General features: G+C 48.6%; 1 protein-coding gene across 1 annotated transcript in view; it reads right to left on the bottom strand.

The window, feature by feature from the left end:
• ZNF281 (zinc finger protein 281) overlaps positions 1-17,363 on the bottom strand; it is a 36,324-nt gene extending 18,961 nt beyond the window's left edge. Inside the window, exon 1 of the mRNA XM_075350202.1 lies at positions 16,790-17,363. Within this exon, the coding sequence (XP_075206317.1) occupies positions 16,790-17,119 (330 nt within the window). The 5' untranslated portion in view covers positions 17,120-17,363. The remainder of the gene's footprint in view (positions 1-16,789) is intronic.
• Between the last annotated feature and the right edge of the window lie 422 nt (positions 17,364-17,785).

Below are 17,785 nucleotides of genomic sequence, written 5' to 3'. Positions count from 1 at the left end.
AACCCCAACCTTGAAGGAAATTCATGCACAGCTGCACCTAGCACACCCAGTACCCTCCTTTATTCAATTGTCACTCACAGGGGTGCTGTAAACTGGTGGCCACAAGTCAAATAGGGAACAACAATGCCATAGGCATCAACAGGTAGTCTGTGGCATTGCAGGTCAGGGCTGTGGCGTTGGAGAGCCAAAATTCTGATTCCGATCTGTAGATGTGGAGCTTCATTACTGAGCATGCACATAAAGTGCAGCACAGATTCATCTCAACTAAAAGCCTAGATCCTTTAATGAGGAATAGAACAGACATTTATAGGACATTTCAGAACTTTTCCAAATTTGTATGAAAAAAATATTCATCTACATTGAACTACTCAACCCAATTTATTATATATTTTAGAAGTCTGAGATGGTCCATTTGATACCAACGCCACCAAAATGCATACCGACTCCGACAACAGAGCACTGAGGTCAGCCCCATTTATTTCAACGGCGCTAAGGGGTGCTTCACACACAGCGAGATCGCTACTGAGATCGCGGCTGAGTCACGTTTTTTGTGACCTCATTAGCGATCTCGCTGTGTGTGACACTGAGCAGCGATCTGGCCCCTGCTGTGAGATCGCTGCTCGTTACACACAGCCCTGGTTCGTTTTTTTATTGTTGCTCTCCCGCTGATAAGCACACATTGCTGTGTGTGACAGCGAGAGAGCGACAATCCTGAATGTCCAGGGAGCAGGAGCCGGCGTCTAACAGCCTGCGGTAAGCTGTAACCAAGGTAAACATCGGGTAACCAAGGTGGTTACCCGATATTTACTTTCGTTACCAGCCTCCGCAGCTCTCACGCTGCCAGTGCCGGCTCCTGCTCCCTGCACACGCTAAGCTAAGCGGTGTGAGCTGGTAACTAAGGTAAACATCGGGTAACCATACCCGATGTTTACCTTAGTTACCAGTGTCCACAGCTTCCAGACGCCGGCTCCGTGCAAGCGCAGCGTCGCTTGCACGCCGCTGCTGGCTGGGGGCTGGTCACTGGTCGCTGGTGAGATCTGCCTGTTTGACAGCTCACCAGCGACCATGTAGCGATGCAGCAGCGATCCTGACCAGGTCAGATCGCTGGTCGGATCGCTGCTGCATCGCTAAAGTGTGAAGGTACCCTAAGCTGCAATACCAGACAACTAGTGGACAGGTGTGGCGCTGTTTTTTGAAAACCTTTTAATTGAATCCTGGACAACTCTTTTAACCCCATAGCGACGGCCTAACGTCTCAAGACGTCGGAAAAACAGGGTACTTATTCTGTTCCGACGTCTTGAGACGTCAGGCCGGAAAAAGCTTGTAGCGCCCCCCAGTGACGAAAAATCTCGGGGGTTTCAGCTACCGGAGGTAGCTGAGACCCCCAAGATTATGAATCGGGGTGTTTTTTTTGGACCCCGTTAATGCGATCGCCGGTATACACCGTATACCGGCGACAACATTAAAAAAAAAAAAAATGGCCGGTAAAATTGATTTATTTCTCATCTGACGTGATCAAACATGTCAGATGAGAAATAAATATAATCCTCTAGTGCCCCCAAAGCCCCCGGTACCGGAGAGTCCCCCCACCACCCCTACCCCCCCTCCGGAAAATCCAAGATGGCGCCGACGCGCGCTGAAAACTCCCGCCGCCGCCGGCTCTGTATTCATTTCCCTCCGATCTGAAATGATCAAACATTTCAGATCGGAGGGAAATGTCCTCCCCCTGACCCCTCCTCCGGTACACCGGAGATCTCTGGTCCCCGGAGCCCCCTCCGGTTCTCCAGAGCCGCCTCCCCCCTCCCCCCTCCGGAGCGTGGAAAATGGCGGCCGCATTCATCCTACTCTTTCTGCCGCATGTGACACGTCACATGCGGCAGAAAGTTGTCCCCAGGTCCCCCCGTCACCCTCCGTCACCCCCCCCCCCCCCCAAGCCCCCGGTCATACGTTACCTGTCTGCTGGTGCTCCGGCCCCGCGATCACGCCGCCTCCTTCTCTTGAATGCTGGCGGCGCATGCGCAGACAGCGGCTGTCAGCTGGATCCCTGCAAGCAGGGATCCTGCTGACGTCGCTGATGCACAGGCTCCACTGTGGACCGGGGGAGGGTGAGTGCAGTGATCTGCAGCCACACTCCTCACATGGAGAGGCTGCTGTTCCAGAAAATGGGGGGTACGTTCTGTGAGCGTGCCCCTCATATTCTGGAATGAGGTTACTGCAGGTCACTCTGCCCTAGGTTGGACCGGGGCAGTGTGAGTGCAGTATTCTCAGATTACTGCACCCACACTGCTCATGGAGAGCTTGCTCTTCCAGAAAATGGGGGATACGTTCCCTGAACGTGCCCCCCATATTCTAGAAGATCCAGAGACGGCGTGGGACCTCAAAAATGGATTACAGCGACCGAAATTTATTTATTTACAATAAATTGGTAAAAGAGGAATGTTTCGGGGAGTTTTTTTTCAAATAAATTTTTTTTTTGTCTTTATTTTTTTCTATTTCTTGACTGGGTTAGTGATGTCGGGTATCTGTTCAGATGCCGTGACATCACTAACCCCAGGGCTTGATGCCAGGTGACATTACAGCTGGTATCAACCCCATATATTACCCCGTCTGCCACCGCACCAGGGCGCGGGATGAGCTGGAGCGAAGCGCCAGGATTGGCGCATCTAATGGATGCGCCACTTCTGGGGCGGCTGAGGCCTGCTATTTTTAGGCTGGGAAGAGTCCAATAACCATGGCTCTTCCCACCCTGAGAATACCAGACCCCAGCTGTCTGCTTCACCTTGGCTGGTGATCTAATTTGGGGGGACCCCACGTTTTTTTTTTTTTTTTAAAAAAACGCCTGGGGAGCCCTCCAAATTGATCACCAGCCAAGGTGAAGCTGTCAGCTGTGGTTTGCAGGCTACAGCTGTCTGCTTTACCCTAAGCTGGCTATCAAAAATAGGGGGGACCCCACGTCGTTTATTTTAATTAATTTTTTGGGGGGCTAAATACAAGGCTAGGCACCCTTTAGTGCCACATGAAAGGCACTAAAGGGCGCCAGCTTAGAATATGCAGGGGGTGGGACGTTATATTTGTTTGACATCTATCCATTCATCCATTGTAGCATTTTAGGCTGTGCGCCCACAATCGGGATTTGCAGCGTTTTGGGCGCAGAGTGTTTTCCCTGCGTCCATAACGCTGCATTGTGCAGTAGAAGCACAGTGGAAGGATTTTTAGAAATCCCATGCCCAATGTGCTTGCCCAATGTACTTCTCTTCTCCGCAGCATAAACCGACCTGTGGCGCAGCTTCCCGAGCTTCAGCATGTCAATTTATGCTGCGGAGATGAGTGTTCTCTGCAGGTAGCATAGAGCTCCACAGCAGCCTGAACCCAAATCGTGGGCATGGGCAGCTGCGTTCTCCCGTGGACAACACTCACATCTCTGCAGGAGGCTGACACTGTGTACTAGATGCCGTGTCGCTGGATCATGGCCACATAGCCTAAAAGTGAGACATTTGTTGCTACAGCAACATTTTTGTGAAGTACCTGTGGATTCAAAATGCTACTATACTCCTGAATAAAATCCAGTTTCCAAAATGGAGTCACTTGTGGGGGGTTTCGAATGTATAGGTACCCAAGGGGCCCTGCAAATGTGACATGGTGCCCGCAATTTATTTCAACTTTTCCAGAATTCAAATGGTGCTCCCTCCATTCCAAGCCCTCCCATTTATCCAAACAGAGGTTTTTGGCCACATGTGGGGTATCCCTGTGCTCATAAGACATTGGATAACAACCTGTTGGGTCCACGGTTTGTTGTTGTCTCTTGAAAAAGTGAGAAATTTGATGCTGAAGCAACATTTTTGTGAAAAAAATGAAAATTTTCAATATGGCAACCTAAGCTTATCAAAATCTGTGAAGTATTCGTGGATTCAAACTGCTCACTATACACCTAGATAAAAGCCTTGAGGTGTCTTGTTTCCAGAATGGAGTCACTTGTGGGGGACAGCCACTGTTTAGGCACCTCAGGGGCTCTCCAAATGCAACCTGGCGTCCGCTATTGATTCCAGCCAATTTTGCAGTCAAATGGCACTCCTTCCCTTCCGAGCCCTGCTGTGCACCCAAACAGTTGATTTCCACCACATATAAGGTATCGCCAAACTCAGGAGAAATTGCACAATAAATGTTATGCTGAATATTTTCCTTTTACTCTTGTAAAAAAAAAAAGCTACCTGGTTGAAATAACAATTTTGTGGTAAAATTTTATTTTTTTTTTTTCATGGCTCAACGTTATAAAATTCTGTGAAGCACCTGGGGGTTCAGGGTACTCACCAAACATCTAGATAAATTCCTTGAGGGGCCTAGTTTCCAAAATGGGGTCACTTGTGCGGGGTTTCTGCTGTTTAGGTACCTTAGGGGTCCTCCAAATGTGACATGGTGCCCGCAATCTTTTTCAGCCAAATTTCCTTTCCAAAATTCAAATATTGCCCCTTTCGTTCCAAGCCCTCCCATTTGTCCAAACAAAGGTTTCAGACCACATGTGAGGTATCACCGCGCTCATAAAAAAGTGGTTAACAAACCTTGAGGTCAAATTTTTGGAATTACCTCTTGAAAAAGTGAGAAAATTGATGCTAAAGCAACATTTTTGAGAAAATTATTAAAATTTTCAATATGACAACGTAACGTTAACAAAATCTGTGAAGTACCTGTGGATCTAAAATGCTCACTATACCCCTAGATAGAATCCTTGAGGGGTCTAGTTTCCAAAATGGTGTCACTTGTGAGGGATTTCTTCTGTTTAGGTACCTTAGCGGACCTGTAAATGCAACATGGTGCCCGCAATCTATTTCAGCCAAATTTGCTTTCCAAAATTCAAATATTGCTCCTTCTGTTCCGAGCCCTCCCATTTGTCCAAACAGAGGTTTCTGATCACATGTGGGGTATTGTCGCGTTCATAAGAAAGTGGGGAACAAGTTTTGGGGTCCATTTTGTTGTGTTATTTCTTCTAAAAGTGAATAAATTTGGGTTAGAGCAACATTTTTAGGTAAAATTTAATTTTTGCTTTTTTTTCATTCCACATTGCTTTTGTTCATGTGAAGCACCTGAAGGGTTAATAAACTTCTTGAACGTGGTTTTGAGTACTTTGGGGGGTGCAGTTTTTAGAATGGTGTCACTTTTGGGTATTTTCTATCATCTAGGCCTCTCAAAGTCACTTCAAATGTGATGTGGTCCCTAAAAAAATGGTTTTGTAAATTTTGATGTAAAAATGAGAAATCGCTGATAAACTTTGAACCCCTCTAACTTCCTAACAAAAAAAAATTTTGTTTCCAAAATTGGTCTGATGTAAAGTAGACAAGTGGGAAATGTTATTTATTAACTATTTTGTGTCACAGAAATCTCTGGTTTAACGGTATAAAAATTCAAAAGTTGAAAATTGCAAAATTTTCAAAATTTTTGCCAATATTCAATTTTTTTCATAAATAAACGCAAAAAATATTGTCCTAAATTTGGTACTAACACGAAGTCCAATATGTGACGAAAAAACAATCTCAGAATCACCGGGATCCGTTGAAGCGTTCTAGAGTTATAACCTCAAAGTGACACTGGTCAGAATTGCAAAATTTGGTCTGGTCATTAAGGTGAAAATTAGCTCCGTCACTAAGGGGTTAAACTATAACTGCACTTTCACATCACATGCATTTATTGGTGGTTGTCTGGTGAAGGATAAAGTATGTGTGGGACCTGGCTAATAAAAAAAAAAAAAAAAAAGATATTTTACGATTTTAAATACGATTGCATATAACCGCTCTGATACATAGAAAAATAGAAGTATAACAGCAGAGACTACAGCCAATTACATACTGCTGTATTAGGGTCTCGTACCTCACTGTACCCTAAGAAGACCTAATAACATAGGGTACAGTGCGGTATGTTTAGCTCAGAAAAAAAAAAAGACGTCTCAGAGGAGATCTCATTTATATGTATAAATACATGTGGGGTCAATATAAAGGACTGGCACATGACTTGTTTCTTCCAAAGACAATACTAAGGACCAGGGGGCATTCACTGTGAGTGGAAGAAAAGCGATTCAGGCAGCTAAATAGGAAAGGGTTCTTTACAGTTAGAGCGGTCAGACTGTGGAATACACTACCACAAGAGGTTGTAATGGCAGATACTATAACAGCTTTCAAAAAAGGGCTGGATGATTTCCTCAGTACACACAACATTGTTGGTTATAAATGACTTGGTGACTAAATGTAGAACTGGTGGAGGAAGGTTGAACTAGATGGACCTAGGTCTTTTTTTCAATCTAAGTAACTATGTAACATTTCAGTAGAAGGCTGGCTATTATAACCGAACGAGATGGGTCTTTCTGGAAGGAAACCACAATTCTCCATGAGGACCAGTGATCTGAATGGAAAAATATTGCAGCATGCACTACTTTGGTCTTTGATAAAACATGGCCGAGGCTGTGACAGACATTGACTCCATAAGTAGCCTTGGGGGGGGGGTCGCTTATTTTTAAAGACATTCCCATAGTGGACACTTACAGTAAATACCAGGGTATACTATAAAAGTCTGATTAATGTGCATGCTAAGCCCCGGACCCTATGGTGGAGAGACCAAAACATCCAGGAGGAAAATGGTGAGAGGTACATGTGTCTCAACAAGTCGCAGGAGTAGCTCAGCTAACTCTTCTAGGATCAGGTTATACTTCCGCTGAATGAGGCACTTAGCTGCCATAAGACTAAATGGTCAGGGGACCCCAATTCTGGAGATAGGTGGGAGCTCAAAAGGTGGCAATCATATATGACAACCCTATACACTATGTCTATACAGTGTCAAAGATGGGAAAACCCCTTTAATCCAGATTGACATATCCAAGTTTCTTGGTCTGAATGTATGGACCGGCCATGGGTCTCCTTACACGAACTCAACAGCTTTACAGGCAGCCGAGTCGAGTCAGGATACCCATTGAGGGTGCATTTATCTCCATCCGTATTTGGCCTATGAAACACAAAAGGTGTGAAAATGATCGTACTCAATCCCAATAATACACCACACCATAGGGGGTTAAAGGAATATTTTAGTCACAGCCAATATTCCAGTCAAAGTCATCTACTGGAAGTAATAAGGGTTAGACTGAAGGGCATATGATCTCTGGGACACCCCTAGCCCCTAATTTCTAGAAAATGCAATGGCATTTCCATAACCCCCATATAAACGTTTCCTGACAACTGGTCGATCTGTAGGTAGAAGTAACCAGCAGATAGTCACGTCATTAAAATGAATGAGTCTCTACATAATGTAACAAATTCCTAGGCACTCACGGGAAATTTGTCACCAGAGCAGCATGATGTACACAGAATATAGACAGAGACCCCGATTCCAGTGATGAATTACTTACTGGGCTGATTGTTGAAGTTTTGATAAAAATCAGTTTTTTAAGCCAGAGATTATCCCTAGAGGCCTAGTAAATCTGCTGCCAGGTAGTTCTCTATATTCATGAGCTCTGAGTAAACCCGCCCCATCACTAATTGACAGCTTTTAACCTGTACACAGGAAGCCGCCAATCAGTGGTGTGGGCGGGGTTAGCCAACAGATTTAGTAGCTCTGTATTGACAAGTCCCTCTAAAACAGTGATTTTAGCAAAAACTACAGCAAGCAGCCCAGTAATTATTTTTACTACTGTATTTGCAATATGAAAACGATGGCTAGAATTCTTAAAAAATGTACTAAGAAATGACCTGCATGCATTAGTAATAAAGGGATTCAGCGTTAACTCTTTACACAAATCTGATTCTTACTAACCTATATACAGGGTGGGCCATAAGTATGAAATGTGGCACCCCAGTGGCCTGGTTGCCCCAGTAGTGTTGCCCCCAGAGAGGGGTTAAGGCTGGGGCCACACGGGGCACTACTGTGATGCTCGCATGACACTCGGCTCGCGCTGGCAGCACAGCGGGAGCAGAGTGTCATGCTAGTAACCCTGCGATTGCGGTCCAACTGTGCGAGCGGACCTCAGCTGCGGGGGGCGGCCCGGCTCTCAGGAGGGGCGGGCCGACGCAGAGCAGAGGGGGGAGGGATTTCTCTCCCTTTCTCCTCCATTGCTGGCTATTTAGATTCTCGCACGTGCGGTATATTGGTGTACCGCGAGTGCAGTGCAATTTTTCTCTCGCCCCTTTCACTTGAATGGGTGTGAGAGAAAGTCTCGCATTCCACCTGCAGCATGCTGCGATTGTTTTCTCGGTCCGATTAGGGCTGAGAAAATAATCGCTCATGTGTGCTGACACACAGGCTAGAATTGGTCCGAGGGGAATGCGATGTTTTATCACACTCCACTCGCACCGATTTTCTCTCCGTGTGGCTTAGGCCTAATACTAAGCCTGGAAGCAAGCGAGGGGTCCCTTGGTCAGTAAGTAGCTACATTCAACACAGTTCCTACTCCGGGCCAGCAGAGGGAGCTTTAAACCTGGTGTTCTGGGGAGCTTCCCAGAAGCTCTGACCTGGGGGAGGAGTGACAGTTGGGAGTTGACCGTTGGAGAGAGAGGAGTTGGAGCCAGGAGTTTGAGGAGAGCAGACCGGTTTTCCTGAGGTCGGGGAGCTGAGAGAATCTCGGCCTAGGGGAACGGAGTGAGACAAAGAGGCAAAAAGGAGTAAGACTCTGGGGAAGATAAGCCAGCTCACCCCAGAAGGGCACGCTAGAAACCGAACACCGGAATCCGTGGCTGCTCGCGTACTCGAGCCCCGGTAGCTAAGTCTGGAGGGCAGGAGGATTACAAGTCTCCTGGCCCCCACAGACCACCTGAAGGCAAAGCCGCAGATTAGGGACCGGGAGCCGCTGACAGCAAAGTGGTACCTGCGATGGCCCGAGCAGCCTGCCATACGGGTGAGAGAAGTACCACAAGTGACAGAGGAGAGGGCCTCAGCCTAGCTGACGCAGTGGGGGCCCTGAAAACCAGGAGAGCGCGTAGCGGGTAGGCCTCACACCCACCTGGCCACGGAGGCTTCCCCGACTGCTTCCAGGCTATTCGGTCCACCATCATCACCAGCTCTACCAGTCTCCCAGGACTTCCTCACCGTTTACCAAGTAAAGCGAAAGGTAACAAAACTGCAGTCCTTGCCCGTTATTGTCCACATCCCTGGCCCTGCATCCTGAAGCCCACCAGTTGCCAAAAAATAGACTCTCCAACAATTGGCCCGGAATTTTCTCCACGTGTGGGAAGCAATATCACCTCAGCTGTGATATCATCCTCTGCCCCAGGGAATACACAGCGCAGCGGCGGCCCATATAGCCGCAGTACCACAAGTGGCGTCACAAACTTTTACTTTTAACTACAACTCCCATCATCATAATCATCCCTTTAATATTTAAAGACACCGTCAGGGTCACGGAACCGGGCCACACCGTCGCGACATCACTGGACTAGTCCAGCCCGGTAATGAGTACCCCCCTGGCCCTGGACGTGTCAGATACACCCTGATAAAATGAAAGTGGTTGTGGATATCACCTTACTGTTTGTGGCATATTAGAACATGGGAGGGGCAAAACATTTAAGGCCGGATGACACCCATGGCAGCCATCTTTTTTATCAGGGTGTATCCATACTTATGGCCCAACCTGTAGATTAGCGCAAAGTCAGTAACTGAACGCCAGTACATGTAGATAAGCTGAAATCCTTCTGGGCCAATCTTGGGGGTGGAGGGGGATCAAAGTTGCAGTTTACATGTCTTACTGGGGTCTATATTCCGAATACATGTAAAGAAAGCAATATACATATGTGCAAGTCAATAAATAATCCCATCCATAGATGAGGGTCCAAGAGGAGTAAATAAAGTGCATATCCCAACCACCAAGGACTCACTACATATACGTTCTGTGGGAAAAGTACTCTGATAGGGGTATTTTAATAAGTAATGTTTATATTGATGGTGGTGAATCCAACCTCTGGAATCCCCAACAATCCTTAGGATGAAACTGTTCCAGCGTTGCACCTCCTTTACAGTTTTTCCTCCAGGAACGCCAGTGTGCAGGGAAAAAAGGTAAAGGCGTCAAAGCTGCAGCCGCTTCATTTTGAGGATTGTGGAAGGTCCTAGAGATCAGTCCACCAGCCTCCATCAAAAGGGGAATATCACTCGGTTCATGCTGCCCAAACCACAGACAACACGTGTCAGAGCTGACTGTACATTTGCAGCCAGATGCATTGCTTTTCTCTGGAAAGTTAACAGTTTGAACAGTTGGCTGGGGGCTACAGGGGTGAGACTAGTTTGGTGCCAGCTTGGGACAAATGATGGTCGCACTGCTACAGGTGACAGTCTCTCCAATGTAGGTACACATGGACAGGCCGGCAAGGGCAGCACCAGACTAGTCATGTATTCCTATGATCCCCGGCTAGCTTTTTAAACTGACCCCAGATTCATTAAGACCTGCGTCTTGATACAGAGGTGGGGTGTGAGGTATCTGATTCATTAGGAGGGGCAAGCCTCTTAATGATTCAGTCGAGGAACAAAGTAGTGTGCGCCACACAACAACTCTTAGTGGTACTTTATACGCTGCGACATCGCTAGCGATGTCAAGCGCGATAGCACCCGCCCCCGTCGTTCCAGCGATATGTGGTGATCGCTGCCATAGCGAACATTATCCCTACGGCAGCGTCACATGCACATACCTTGTCAGCGACGTCGCTGTGACCGCCGAACAATCCCTCCCTCAAGGGGGAGGTGCGTTCGGCGTCATAGCAGCGTCACTAAGCGGCCGGCCAATAGAAGCGGAGGGGCGGATGAGCGGGACGTAACATCCCGCCCACCTCCTTCCTTCCGCATTGACGGTGGACGGAGGTAAGGAGATGTTCGTCGCTCTCGCGGTGTCACACAGTGATGTGTGATGCTGCAGGAACGACGAACTACATCGCTACGTACGAGACAACGATTTTTGGTGTTTGGACGACTTCTCCAAAACCAATGATTTTTGTCTCTTTTGCGATCGTTTTAGGTCACTCGTACGTGTTACACGCTGCGATGCCGCTAACGACGCCGGATGTGCGTCACAAACACCGTGACCCCGACGATAAATTGTTAGCGATATCGCAGCGTGTAAAGCACCCTTTATTCCAATCAGGGACTGAAGATTTGTGGTTAAGGACATGCTGCCACTTGTCATGAATTCGATGGCTGGGACCCCCAACTCTGCCCATTGCGTCAAGAGTTGGGTAAAAATTGTATGGAAAAATGAAATGTTACTACATTTTTGCACAGACTCGCGCTCAAAACTGCTTCCGCTTGTAAAAGCTTTAATGAATTGGGTCCTATGTTTTGTCTGAAACATCGGTGGAGAAAAAAAAAAAAAAACACGTCTGGCTGCAATCTGTGGTGTGAGCATGATCCAGTGACAGGTTCTCTTTAAAGCAGTGGACAGCCCCTTAAAGAAGATGTGTGACTGGATTCTCGCCACCCAGTTGGTGCAGCTACTCATTCTGGGACAGGATTTGTTTTTCGTCTGTGCTCCTCCATCCCACAAATAAAAATGTTTTCCCTTCAACCAACTGGACGTGTCCTACAGAACTTCTCTGTGGGACTTTTATCTTTTGATGGCAGACAATCAAAACACAGAAATACAGACGTTCTGCGGTGCAGTAGCTATAAGGGAAAATGGGTATCTATTTGTGGGGTCAGAACTTTCAAATGGAGCGCCACAGAAAATAAAAACGGTCCCAAAATCTGAGGAGGGACGAAGTTTACTAAAGAATCCAGTCAAAGGTCGTCTTCAAAGGTGTAATCTTCTGCCCGCTTCTAATTGAGCTGGAGAACGAGGCCGGTGACTTCACATCTACAAATATTTGCCGGCTCATGTGCGAGAACAGCAGATATCTGTAGACGCGACGTCACCCGTGTGAGTGGCGCTGAATTATCTGTCAGTGATGGCAAATCTTTGAGATAAGGAGATATTTACCAAGATGTGAATAACCCAATTACGATCAGATCCGCAGCTTGTCACATGACCAGTCATACATCCCCCCCACGCATTACTACAAAATACCAGCAATTATCTCTCTTCACACTGAATCAGTCAAAAACTGAACTTCTCATGCTTCCTAACCTTCCTAAACCCAACATTACCATTTCCGTGTGTGGTTCGACCATTACTTCCCAGATCTCTCATTCATTCCTTGCATCTAATCACTCCCTCATGTCACCACCACCTCAAACACAACTGTAGAATTAAACATTTTCTTACCATTGACTCTGCAAAACCTGTCGCTCTTATTCATTCTCGTGTGCACTATTGCAACGCTACTAATCTGTATCCTTCTTACTAGGCTCTCCCCTCTACAATCCATCCTGAATACAGAAGCCAGGATCATATTCCTCTCCAACCGCTACACCGATGCTTCTACCCTGTCCCAGTCATTGCACTGGTTGCCCATCCACTATATATACACAATATACAGTAAAAACATCTCTCGCCCACAAAGCCCTCCACAGTTCTGCACCATCCTACATTTCCGCTAAAGACCTAAGACTGATGTCCTCTATAATCCGAACCTCCCACTCCTATCTCCAAGACTTCTCAAGAGCTGCACCAATTCTCTGGAGCGCACTACCCAGGACAAATTTGCTTAATTCACAATAACCACAGTTTTAAGCAGGTCCTAAATGCTTTAGACCAGCCTATCACCTCACCTCACTTATCTAACTGTTCCCATTTTGCCATTATAATATTTTCTTCTAAATCTGGTCTTTTTTCTCATCTGTCTTCACACCCCATGCAGTTAGTAGCCCTGTGACTGGTTCATGCAGCGACATGTGAAGCCCCTATTATATTGATGGCTGGACTAGACAACACAAGCTCTTTTTACCATTTCCCCCCTATTTCCTCAGACTAAACTGCGAGCAGGGCCCTCACTCCTCTTCATATCTGTTGAACTGTTACGCTATGTCTGATATTGTCTATATATGCCCCTTTGAATTGTAAACTGAATATGTAGACGCTATATAAATAAAAAAATTACTATTACAAGATTAATTTGGGTGAGCGAGCCATGTTCGGTACTCATAAGGAGAAGACGGATGCTCGGACGTGTAGAGTATACTGGAAGTGGGAATCTTGAGCATTTTCCGGAAAAATGCTTGAGATCCCCACTTACATCCATTTTACTAGGTACACAAATCGAGCCCATCCGAGTGTCAAAATGCTCATTAGGAGTACCGACCACCCAGGCATGGTAGTATGAGATAAAGCTGTTGCCACCTGATCCCAAGCACATAGATCACATATGAGTGGACACGTGACAAGCGCTGGTGGTATGGAAACGGGAATCCTAACAGTGTGTACAATACACTGTTAGGACTCCATGTTACAGTCACTGTTAACCTATATAAATATCCTGGACAACCCCTTTAAGGTAGCCAAACACAAAGTTATCTCCGCACTGATGACTTCCATAAAGGGAGGTAAGCCGCTCCAGACACCCCATCCACAGACACTGGTGCAGAACAGAGCACGAACCGCCACTATCTATAGATGAAGCGTCAACACTCGAATCCCAGAGCTGAAGTGAGCGGAGATTGCGTAAAGATTAGTGTGTATGTGGGGGAAAAGTGGCCAGTGTATATACTAAGTGTAACCAACATGAGAGCCCTTACACCTCAGCCCGACCACAGTATGTATGGAACAGGAGAGTATAAGTGATGGGTCGTTCGTGACCGATGGGAGCCGCCACCCTAGTGAGAGCTGCTAGCAGACTCCGAATGGCTCTCACTGGGGTAACGCGTTTGGATGCAAAAAAGGTAAGTCAGCCCATGGAAATGCTCGAATATTGGCTGGCTGTAGGTGGGCAGAATTTGATTTTAACATGCATTAAAGGGAACCTGTCACCACTTTTTTGCCCTATAAGCTGCGGCCACCACCAGTGGGCTCTTATATACAACATTCTAGCATGCTGTATATAAGAGCCCAGGCCGCTGTGTAGAACTTAAAAATCACTTTATAATACTCACCTAAACCGGTCGCTGCGGTGGATGTGGGTCAAATGGGCATCTCCGTCCTCCGGTGCCGGCGCCTCCACTTTTGGCCATCTTTGTCCTTCTTCTGAAGCCGCGGTCCATGACGCGTCCTACGTCATACACACTCGCTAGCATTGAGGTCCTGAGCAGGGCAGATCAAAATATTGTAGTGCACCTGCGTGGGACCGGCGAGTGTGTATGATGTAGACGCATCATGCACACAGGCTTCAAAAGGAGGATGTAGATGGCCGAAAGAGGAGGCGCCGGCACCGGAGGACGGAGATGCTCATTTGACCCACATCCACTGCAGCAACTGGTTTAGGTGAGTATTTTAAAGTGTTTTTTATGTTCTACACAGCGGTCTAGGCTCTTATATACAGCATGGTAGAATGCTGTATCTAAGAGCCTGGTGGTGGCCGCCGCAGCTTATAGGCCAAAAAACTGGTGACAGGTTCCCTTTAATTAGAGCTGCCCATCACTAGACAGTATACTACACCACTCCATACAATGACATCCAGCACTTTACCATGTGGGATACATGTTTCCAATGGGATCCTACGGAAGATGGAGGCCACTTAGGTCTGCAGCGTTTCCCATCATATAGAGGCCATAAACGTGATGTGGACATTACCTCACATACATGTGGGCTGATCCTGCCTTTTCTTGGAAGAACTGGCCGGGATTCCATCTTGCAATGTCTTATTGGGGCTCTCCAGGACTAAACTATTAATGACTAATCTATAGATTGATGATCAATGTAAAATCGGCCCCAATCAGCTGAAATTGGCACAGCAGCGAGGTACGTAGCCCAATGCTGCTGCCGAATTTTGGACATGGCTCTGCTCCTCCAGGCAGCGCTTACATCCAGCCGGTACCAGATATCAGCTGGACACCACCCATCTCATACTGAGGACCTATCCAATGGATTAAGTAAGTGAATCCCAATGGGGACAGTGATTATGTCTGTAAAGTGTGGTGGGACATAAATACAATAATAAAGAGCTCAGTGCTGGAGAACCCCATTAAACCTAAGGGCAGACAGGCAGGAGCGCCACGATCCCAGGGTAAAACAGCAGTCACTGCAATGGCAGGATCCCAAATTTCATGTGTAAGAAGCCCACAGTGTAATATGCCCGCCCTGTGGATTTTCACCAGTTTTAACCTTTTCAATTGCCACAATGGAAGATCTGTCACACTGGACTTACCTAAAGCAAAAACAAAACCAGACCGCTAATCCCCAAGTCACATCCAGAGAGCACTGGATGTCTTTACACTAACAATGGTGGCGTCTAATGGCGGCCGGACGACAACCACTGATTGTAGAAAGGCCACTATAAAGCCCAAGCTATTTATAACTGGAGAACCCAATGGGAGGAGGGGGCACACCGGCCAGGAGTGGGCCCAAATGTGGTGCGATAAGACACAGGCCAGAAACCACCCTTGTTTATAGGCCATGGGCCAGACGACCCCCCCCAACCATGTATAGGCCATCACCCCATGTGTATAGGCCATGGGACGGATGGCCCCCTCGTGTATAGGACATAAGTGATCATTGCCTCGTGTGTGTATAGGCCATGGGCAGTCATCGCCCTGTGTTTATGTAGGCCATGGGCCAGACGACAACCCCCCCCCCCCCATGTATAGGCCATAGGTGGTCATCGCACCGTGTGTGTGTGTGTATATAGGCCATGGGCCAGATGACAACCACCCCCATGTATAGGCCATAGGCAGTCATCACCCCGTGTGTATAGGCCATAGGTCAGACGAAACCTCCATGTATAGTCCATAGGTGGCAATCGCCCCATGTGTGTATATATAGGCCATGGGCCGGACGACCCCCCCCACCCGTGTATAGGCCATAGATGGTCATCGCCCCGTGTGTATATAGGCCGTGGGCCGGACGACCCCCCGACCCGTGTATAGGCCATTGGTGGTCATCGCCCCGTGTGTATATGGGCCGGACGACCCCCCTTCCCGTGTATAGGCCATAGGTCAGACGAAACCTCCATGTATAGTCCATAGGTGGCAATCGCCCCATGTGTGTATATATAGGCCATGGGCCGGACGACCCCCCCCACCCGTGTATAGGCCATAGATGGTCATCGCCCCGTGTGTATATAGGCCGTGGGCCGGACGACCCCCCGACCCGTGTATAGGCCATTGGTGGTCATCGCCCCGTGTGTATATGGGCCGGACGACCCCCCTTCCCGTGTATAGGCCATAGGTGGTCATCGCCCCGTGTGTATATAGGCCGTGGGCCGGACGACCCCCCCACCCGTGTATAGGCCATTGGTGGTCATCACCCCGTGTGTATATAGGCCGTGGGCCGGACGACCCCCCCACCCGTGTATAGGCCATTGGAGGTCATCGCCCCGTGTATATAGGCCGTGGGCCGGACGACCCCCCCACCCGTGTATAGGCCACGGGTGGTCATCGCCCTGTGTGTATATAGGCCATGGGCCGGACGACCCCCCCCACCCGTGTATAGGCCACGGGTGGTCATCGCCCCGTGTGTATATAGGCCGGACGACCCCCCACCCGTGTATAGGCCACGGGTGGTCATCGCCCCGTGTGTATATAGGCCGGACGACCCCCCCACCCGTGTATAGGCCACGGGTGGTCATCGCCCCGTGTGTATATAGGCCGGACGACCCCCCACCCGTGTATAAGCCACGGGTGGTCATCGGACCCCGGTAGTCGATTATTGAGCACACCCAGGTATGGACCATCCTGCCCATTGTTCCCTTCATTACTTTCCCTCCACAGCCCCGCAGTGTTGTCATAGGCACAGGGATGGGGCACAGCTCACCTCTCTACTGAGGCCCAGGTCCGGGATCAGCCCGGGGCTTCCCACCGTCACCTCCAGGATCTCGGCCTGCCGCTCCCGGTAGTACGGGTGGTACTGCTCGTGCTCCGCGATCTTCTCCTGCTTGATGCCCGTCAGGCTCTGCAGGAAGTCACCCGGGTGGGAAGGGGGCGAGCCCGGCTCTTTCTTCAGGATCATGTCCCCAGGACCCGGTAGAAGAGCCGGTGGTGGCGGCGGCGGAGGGGGCAGCAGATCGGAGCCCAACCGGGCGAAAGTAGTGACCGGCGGGAGGTGGCTGAACATGAGCATGCTGGGGGGGAACGTCGGCTCCATGGCTCGTCGTGTCCCGGGGAAGGTGAAGCACAAGAGCGGAGGGGGAGCGGGGGCTGCGGAGGTAACGGACCGGGCCAGGCAGCCGACTAGGTCTCGCACATCCTCACAGTATGGCCTTTCCTCCTTCCATCGAACTCGCTACTGATCGCCGGGGGATCTCGGCGGGAAACAATACCGTCATTGACCGTCGGCCTAGTACTGAAGAAACACGACGCCCGAGAGCTCCACAATAGAAGCAGTTAGAGTGTCGTACTGCGCAAGCGCGGAGATCAGAAAGCAGCTCATTGCGCTTGCGTAGAACCCAGAAGCCTTCTCGACGCGCACGCGCCTTACTCCACAACGGATGTCCTGTGGTTATTTTGGGTCCATTGCGCAAGCGCGTCCCAGCGAATCGTTGCGCTTGCAGTATGCGTAGTGGTGATCATTGCGCATGCGTTTAATTCTTTATGTTTTTTTGTGAATGGCTTTATTTAAAGGGACACAGCAAATCTCCCATCTGACATCTGTAGTGGCCACATTCAGTAATTACTGGTCCGAGAGGCATAAAAGTGGCGAGTCCATAGAATCAAGCTTGTCTTCCATCCACGTTATGTGTATTCTAGAGTCACAGCCATCCATGTGCCACCTTTACCACAGGCACAGGCCCATATTGTATGGCACCGCTGG

Source organism: Anomaloglossus baeobatrachus, chromosome 5 (assembly GCF_048569485.1).
Source record: "Anomaloglossus baeobatrachus isolate aAnoBae1 chromosome 5, aAnoBae1.hap1, whole genome shotgun sequence".
In the NCBI taxonomy this organism is placed as follows: domain Eukaryota; kingdom Metazoa; phylum Chordata; class Amphibia; order Anura; family Aromobatidae; genus Anomaloglossus; species Anomaloglossus baeobatrachus.
Note: the sequence above shows the minus strand (reverse complement) of the source record. Positions and strands in the feature narration are given on the sequence as shown.